At 50.1% G+C, this 8438-nt stretch overlaps 1 protein-coding gene across 1 annotated transcript in view; it reads left to right on the top strand.

The window, feature by feature from the left end:
- SSR1 (signal sequence receptor, alpha) overlaps positions 1-8017 on the top strand; it is a 41679-nt gene extending 33662 nt beyond the window's left edge. The window contains exon 11 of the mRNA XM_011962902.1: positions 7388-8017. Within this exon, the coding sequence (XP_011818292.1) occupies positions 7388-7412 (25 nt within the window). The 3' untranslated portion in view covers positions 7413-8017. The remainder of the gene's footprint in view (positions 1-7387) is intronic.
- Positions 8018-8438: the final 421 nt, after the last annotated feature.

Below are 8438 nucleotides of genomic sequence, written 5' to 3'. Positions count from 1 at the left end.
TCTCAGCCTGGGCAACAGAGCGAGACTCTCTCACACACACACACAGACACAGAGAGAAGTTACCTTGTCCTTCCATTGCCCGTCACTCACCCCTTGTGAATGTAAGCTTATGACAGCAAGAATTTTGTTTGTCACCAGCTCACCAAGTCTTAAAACAGGACCTGGCACACATGGTAGGTGTTCCATGTGAATTATTTAATTATCACACTGTGAAGTAGGTGTGTCTCCATTTTCCTAATAAGGAAATTGAACACAGGTGAAATAACTTGCCAGAAATTCCTCAACCGTTAAGTGGCAGAGCTGGACACAGGTTTGTGTCCAGAGCCTTCGTGTGATGATGCCATCTCCCTCATTGACTGAGGTTCTTTCTCCAGGGCACCATTCACTGGACAGCCGGGAGAAGATAAGAGGTTGAACTGGCATGCTTTGGGTTCACAGATGCATGCGTCTCTGGCTGGGAACTTGCAGGGTTACGGATCAGACTGCTGCAGCTTGAGAAGTTGAAATGGCACCTTGGTTGTACATTGCAGCTCAACCAGGAAGCGTTTACTAAAACAAAAACTTAACGGAAACTGGCAAGCAAGTGCATAGGCGTTGCTAGAGATGGTTTCTGTGAAATTCCATTAGGTGACTTCCATCAAGGGAAGTGAAACAGTAGATCACAGCTGTAGCTTCAAAATAAAAAGGTGGTTCCTAAATTGAGTGAACTGTAACCTTAACTGTTTTCTCCTTAATCGCACAATGACAAAGTTGCCAAATTCCCAGTGGAAACAACTCCATAACATATCACAGGCGCACAAAAGCTGCCACAGGAACACGGTGAGGAAAGAGCCCAAAGGAAAACTGTTTGCTCGGGCTCCCTTTGAGTAGTGCCTCACGTCAGGAGACTAGCTGTATCTTTAAGAATTTATAAAAGGCTGGGCACGGTTGCTCATACCTGTAATCCCAGCACTTTGGGAGGCCAAGGCAGGTGGATCACCTGAGGTCAGGAGTTTGAAACCAGCATGGCCAACATGGTGAAATCCCGTCTCTACTAAATATACAAAAATTAGCCAGGCGTGGTGGTGGACACCTATGGTCCCAGCTGCTTGGGAGGCTGAGGCAGGAAAATTGCTTGAACTCAGGAGGCGGAGGTTGCAGTGAGCCGAGAGTGTGGCACTGCATTCCACCCTGGGTGAGAGAGCGAGACTCCGTCTCCAAAAAAAAAAAAAGAATTTGTAAAAGTTGGCTGGGCAGAGTGGCTCATGCCTGTAATCCCAGCACTTTGGAGGCCAAGGTGGGAGGATCACTTGAGCCCAAGATTTTGAGACCAGCCTGGTTGACATAGTGAGACCCCCATCTCTATTTTAAATTATATGTAGGTATTTTTTAAAAAGAATTTGTAAAAGTATACTTCTATGGGTTTTTTGTTTGTTTCTTTGTTTCTTTTTTGAGACAGAGTCTTGCTCTGTCACCCAGGCTGGAGTACAGTGGCACAGTCTCAGCTCACTGCAACCTCCGCCTCCCGGGTTCAAGTGATTCTTCTGCCTCAGCCTCCTGAGTAGCTGGGACTACAGGCAGGTGCCACCACACCCAGCTGATTTTTGTATTTTTAGTGGAGACGGGGGTTTCACCATATTGGCCAGGCTGGTCTAGAACTCCTGACCTTGTGATCCACCCGCCTCACCCTCCCAAAGTGCTGGGATTACAGGTGTGAGCTACCGCGCCCGGCCCACTTCTATGTGTTTCGAGTCAGAGTCCCGCTCTGTTGCCCAGGCTGGAGTGGAGTGCTGTGGCGCCATCTTAGCTCACTGCAACCTCTGCTTCCCAGTTTCAAGGAATTCTTGTGCCTCAGCCACCCAAGTAGCTGTGATTACAGGCACACACCCCCATGCCCAGCTGATTTTCTTGTATTTTTAGTAGAGACAGGGTCTCGCCATGCTGCCCAGGCTGGTCTCAAATTCATGGCCTCAGGTGATCCTCCCAACTCAGCCTCCCAAAGTGCTGAGATTACAGGTGTGAACCAACACACCCGGTTCTAAGTTTCTCATAAGGGAATAAGTAGTTACTCGTGTCTGTGTTTTTTTGGTTTCATAATTTTAAATCTGTAGTATTACTCCTCTGCAAAAGTTCCCTAAATGATGTGAAAACATTTTAAAGCATACCTGCTTATCCCCAGGCTCCCTTGATGCCTGTCAGATGAGTGTGTTTTGCTGCCCTCTGCCGCTCATGGACGGTACAGCAGTGACAGAACAACCCATTCCCCGGTCTGCCCCTTGGTATTGCCAGAAAGCTGGAGAAGCCTGGGAAGAAGACAAGATTGTTAGGAACCATTCTCTCCTAAAGCCAACCGCCTACTCCAACCAGCCTAACAGTCTGTGCTCCACCCCTGCCCCAGAACTAAAATGAAAACAAAAAATGCTGCTTTTGCTAAGACATCAATGAAATAATCTCGGATTTTTAAAGTAATTTGAATGGTTTGTGTTGGTAGAAAGATGAATGCAGTGAGGCAAGCCCGCGGGTCACCTGTAGAGCTGCCTGACCACGCCCAACATATGCTGTCGAGATTCACCTTGCCTCCCAAATGGAGCAGTCTTTGAGGACAGACAAAGCTGGCCACCCCTCGACTTTGCCTCTGTCATGTCCACACACGTATACACACAGGATGACTTCAGATGAACAAATCAAATATTTTCAGCTGCTGGACAGTCATTAGTATAGTATGATGGTTAATAGCTGTTGGAGGCCAGGCACGGTAGCTCCAACAGTAATCCTAGCCTGTAATCCCAGCACTTTTGGGAGGCCAAGGCAGGAGGATCACTTGAGGCAAGGAGCTCGAGACCAGCCTGGGCAATATAGTAAGACCCCATCTCTACAAAAAATTTAAAAATTAGCTTTTTATGTGTTTAAAAAAATAGCTCTTGGAATTAGCCCTTGTTTGAATCAAAACTTACCCACTCAATGGCTAGATTACCTTGGGCAAGTCACTTGTCTCAGTCTGTCTCTTCATCTGTAAAATGGGGATAATAGTAACTACAGTTATTAGTTATCCTAGGAATATTTATAAAGTCCTTGCTGTATGTCAAGGATTTTGACTTTTTAAAGTTTTCTACATGTTAAGAAAAAGCTGATCCCAATGCCTAGCACAGAGTAGCCTTCAAATTTTCACCACTAAGAATATTTATTTCCTCATTACATAAGCCGTGTTTATTTGTCAGCCAACTGAAAGCCACTGTCAGCAACTTATTCCTCCCTGTGAACTTCTGGTAGAGGCCTCTCATCTTCTACTTAATGTTCGAGTTGGAAAGAATCTTAAGAGTCATCTACTCGAGCTCTTTACCCAATGCAGGACCCTCTTCTGTAACCACCTGTAGGAACACCTCTACCTGGCCAGGTGGCCTGCCTTTGGACAGCTCAAATACTAGTTCCTCCTTGAACCCAAATCAACTTCCCTGTTGATGTCCTAGTTCTGCTCTGCAGATCTTCTTAGAAAAAAAAAACCTGCCTTCTGGCCCTTACAACAGTAAGGGGCAGCACCCCCCACCCATTTCAGCTGGCCTTGCACCTGAAAGTTTGAAGAGAGCTATCACTTCTTTCTTTGTCAAAAATCATGTTATCCAGGCCAAGGTAAAACATCCTGCAACCTACATGGGTCTTTTGAAAATATATTCCTGGGCCGTGCAAAGTGGCTCCCACCTGTAATCACAGCACTTTGGGAGGCCGAGGTGGGCAGATCACGAGGTCATTAATTTGAGACTAGCCTGGCCAGCATGGTGAAACCCCCTCTCTACTAAAAATACAAAAATTAGCTGGGCATGGTGGCATGCGCCTGTAATCTCAGCTACTCGGGAGGCTGAAGAAGGAGAATTACTTGAACCTGGGAGGTGGAGGTTGCAGTGAGCCAAGATTGAGCCACTACACTCCAGCCTGGCGACAGAGCGAGACTCTGTTTTTAAAAAAAAAAAAATATATATATATATGGAAATATATTTCCATAGAGCAATTTTGTTTTCAAGGAAACACTGCCTTTATTAAGATGATAATTGTCTGACTCCTTGAAACCTTACAGATTCTATTGAGTTATGTAAATTACAGGGTCCAAGTGATGACCTGAGATAAAAGATGGAAATGATTGCCATTAGCTCTCTCCCTCCAAAAACACATTCCTTCAGCAATTCCTTCCTGCTCTTCGGCACTTGCAGGCTGAATTGCTCCTGAGACTGGGGGTCTAGTAAAGGGTGGGGCTTCCTTGAAGTGCAAGGCTCAGGATGCCTTCCCCAGAGAGGCTCTGACACTGGGCTGGGGCCCAGGAGTCTGCATTTTAACAGGTGCTGCTGGTTCTCCCACACCATGCTGCCCACCGTTATCCAGGGCAAGCCGTGGCTCACAGCCACGATGTCCCTAAGCAGCCATGTGGCGGGACGGCACAAGCACACTGAGGGCGGGGGAAGCTTGTCTCTGATGAGGCTCCTGTTGCCCAGGGCCATGTTCCGTGCCTCCTTCCTGGTACTTCTCACCCTTTGATAGCTGCAAGGCCACCTGAAATGGGTGGGGGGTGCTGCCCCTTACCGAGCACTGAGCTCTGACCTGAGACTCCTCAAAGCATGTGGCTTGTGTGCACTCATACCGTTCTCGATTTGAGATAGGTTATAATCTAATCATTCTAGAGCTGAGCAGATTGAGGTATATGTAGAACGGTAAGGCCGCCCCGCTAGTGAGCAAGGTAGCCAGGATATGGACGTGGGTAGGCTGGCCCCAGAAGTGCCCCCACTCTCTCCAGTGAGCGGCAGACGTATCCAGCCAAACCCCCGTACCCCAGAGGCACCCAGAACTCCATACGGGGATCAATCATTTTCCTTCCCTGAACCACTTTTTTTCTTTCTCTTTTTCTTTTTTCTTTTTTGAAACGGAGTTTTGCTCTTGTTGCCCAGGCTGGAGTGCAATGGCGCGATCTTGGCTCACTGCAACCTCCACCTCCCGGGCGATTCTCCTGCCTCAGCCTTTCGAGTAGCTGCGATTAGAGGCACGTACCACTTTGCCCAGCTAATTTTTTGTATTTTTAGTAGAGACAGGATTTCTCCATGTTGGTCAGGCTGGTCTCGAACTCCTGACCTCAGGTGATCCACCCGCTATGGTCTCCCAAAGTGTTGGGATTACAGGCGTGAGCCACCGCGCCCAGCCCCCTAAACCACTTTCTCCTGCACTATTTCCTGTCTCAGTTGGTGCCATCACTTCCAGAAGAAACTCCCTTTTTGCAGACCCCCTCCATCTTCCTGCCTCTTGACAGTCTCTTATATCCAGCTCTTCTGCGGCCCTACCCTGCTCTGGGCCTTGGGAATATGTGGCAAGCTGTTGGTTCCCGTGTGCTCCTGCTGTGGGTGCGGTGCCACCTTTGCCTGCAGTGCTGCGAGAGCCTTGCCCCGCTCTCCCAGCTGCCAGTCTGGTCCCCTTCCAGCCCACCACCTGAGCTGCTTCTGTGGTCCTTGTCAAATGGCATTCTGACCCTGTTGCTCTCCCCTGCTCCTAAAGGTTCCCCACAGCCATCAGGACAAAGTTCTCCACCATTAGCTTCTGCCTGCCCTTTGGCCCTCTGTCTCACTGGCCCGCCTGTGAATTTGTACTCCAGCCCAGCAGCTCACTCCCTGTGCACGCCACACTGGTGCCACCTCCTGCCTGCACAGGCCGCCCTCTCTCCCAGACACTGCCACCTTCAAACTTATACAAAAGTTTCAAAATACTATAAAGAAATTCCCTATACCCTTTACCTTCGCCCAGATCGTGCTTAGCATTTCACCACGTACAAAGCACACACCCCCCATGTGTATTTTTTTCTGAGCTCTTTGGGAGTAAATTGCAGACATCCCACGTCCCCTTTCCCCAGATACACCAGCGTTTACCTCCTAACAACAAACATTCTCTCTCTTTTTTTTTTTTTTTTGAGTCGGAATTTCACTCTCCTGTCCAGGCTGAAGTGCAATGGCGCGATCTTGGCTCACCGCAACCTTTGCTTCCCAGGTTCAAGCGATTCTCCTGCCTCAGCCTCCCGTAGCTGGGATTACAGGCATGTGCTGTCACACCCCGCTAATTTCGTATTTTTAGTAGAGATGGGATTTCTCCATGCTGGTCAGGCTGGTCTTGAACTGCGGACCTCAGGTGATCCACCCGCCTTGGCCTCCCAAAATGCTGGGATTACAGGCGTGAGCCACTGCGCCTGGCCCAAACATTCCCTTATATAACTAAACTGCGGTTATAAAAGTCAGGGAATTTAACATTTATGCAATGGTTTCTAAACTACAGGCTGTGTTCAGACTTCACGAATTGTCTCAGTAATCCTCTTGACGGCTATTTTTTTTCCTGGTTTGGGATCACGTAGTACGTTTAGTTGTCGTGTCTTGGTCTCCTTTGTTCTGGAACAGCCTCTCTTTCAGCGTCCCGGGCATTTTTAAAGAACGCAAGCTAGTTGTTTTGCAGAGAGTACCCCAGTGAGAGTTTGTGGGATCCTTCCCCTGGATCACATTCAGATTCTGCCTTTTTGGCAAGAATAGCCCCGCAGCCACGCTCTGGCCTTCCCGGCTCAGCATCTCCAGGGCCACATGGTGCTGCTGGGTTGGCCTGTTACTGGTGATGTGGATACTGATGACTTGGGAACGGTGGGGTCTTATTTATTTTTTACAACCTCCATATTCATGATCCCTCTTCTGAGAAAGCTTGTGTAGACCCCTGCAGGCACCCACAGTTAGGGTAGGTGCCTGTCCCCTCACCCGAGTCCTGGCTACAGTGCCTCACCTGAGCTGACCAAGCCATCCTGGTGTGCATCTCTTCCCCCGCTCAACTGCAAGGCTCAGGGGACCTCATCTGGTTCGCGACGGTGCCCCAGCTCCTATGGGCCTGGCACAGAGTAGGCACTTCATCAAGATTCATTGAGTGAAAGAAAGAATGAGTGAGATTTGGGAGCTGATGGAGTCACAAAGCAGAAACCTCCAAATCTCTCCAGATTGGTCTTCGTGCGTGGTTTTCACTGCTTTACTCATGAAGCATGGCTAAATGTTGGGGTTTCTTTTTATGCCAGATTCTCACTGAAAGCATGAAAGTCTGATCAAATCCCAAGAAAAAAGCATGGTATTTATCCTTCCTTTGGGGAATCACAAAATGGACCTGTTTTAGAAACTTGGAACCCCATCCTTGATTTTTCCATGTGTTTCTTCATGGGAGGGTGGGTGGGTGTGAGGGGAGAGTCTCTGGGTCTTTGATCGTGGGAACTATTTGGCCTGGACAGAGTAGCAGAGAGTCTTGGGCCCCGCGCCTTGCTGCCTCTGTCCAGCCACACACTTCACGCACCAGTAGGGAAGTGCCTGGAGGGGCGTCCGGAAGCCTCGCAGGAGGTCACTGTCTCCCTTTGCTCTTTCAGACGCAGGAGGAGGGAGACGCACTGATGACATCGGCCGCTCCTGCAGCTCGGGCGCCTCGCGGTCTCCAGGTGCAAGGCCAGCGCTTCCGCCGTGGCTGCTTCAGGACATCCCCCAGAACAGCTGTTCCTGGAGACCCGGCATCTTTTCTGCATCGTTTTGCAATTTGTGAAACTTAGGACAGCAGCAGCCCACTCACCTGGGTGCTCCACCCATGGCTCTGGGAAGTCCCCCCGGCATGGCTGTGGCACGGGGGTTTTGTGGCTGAAGAACAGCTGTTGTGTGCTGGTGATGGGCGATTTCCCAGGAAACCAGGCCTACTCCCAGCCAGGAGGATGGGGATGCAGGTCCCGCCAGCAGGGACTGGCTGAACCGTGAGACCCATGCAGTCGGCCCCTTGGCTCAGCTGCCCCCACCCACTACGCTGACGGTGACTGAGGCCACGAGACGGGGCTCTGCGTGAAGCCCGCCAGCCCTGCCACGCGATGGCTGCAGCGCATACCTTGGAGCTCCCGGTTCCGTCTTAGGACATTTTCAAAGATGAGTGTCCTCAGGAGGGGCGGTGGAGGGGGCATGTCGGGAGGGGCCTGAGGCACGGGGAGTGATCGGTGCCAGGCCGAGCAGTGCCACTCTGTGAGACCAGTGGGCTCCTTCCAGCCGGGCTGCCTGAAGCCACTGTCTGTGTGTTGGTGCCCATTGTGGGCTCCGCAGCGTCTTTCCTTGTGCTGACGTGAATGGAGTTGAATTGCCCTGAATCAAATTAGACTGAAATAAATTGAATTGAAAGGCCTACAAATAAGTATGACTCTCTTGCTGAGTGCCAGGCTCTGGGGAGTCACAGCTGAATAAGACAGCCCCTGCCTGTCTTCGCACTAGCCGGGCCCGTAACTAATACTATGGACTTGCACCAAGAACACATTGCGGGTGGTGGGTGAGAGTGGGGAGGAGGGTGAGAGACCTCAGGAGGAGGAGGTCTTTGAGCCTTTGAGAATGGGAGCGGGGATTTGGAAACAAGGTAAAGGTAAGAAGGACACAGGGGACCCGGGAGGCAGC

The sequence above is a fragment of the Colobus angolensis genome, unplaced genomic scaffold, assembly GCF_000951035.1.
Source record: "Colobus angolensis palliatus isolate OR3802 unplaced genomic scaffold, Cang.pa_1.0 Scaffold6, whole genome shotgun sequence".
NCBI classification, from domain to species: Eukaryota; Metazoa; Chordata; class Mammalia; order Primates; family Cercopithecidae; genus Colobus; species Colobus angolensis.
The sequence above is the reverse complement of the archived record's forward strand: the minus strand, read 5'-3'. Positions and strand labels throughout refer to the sequence as shown.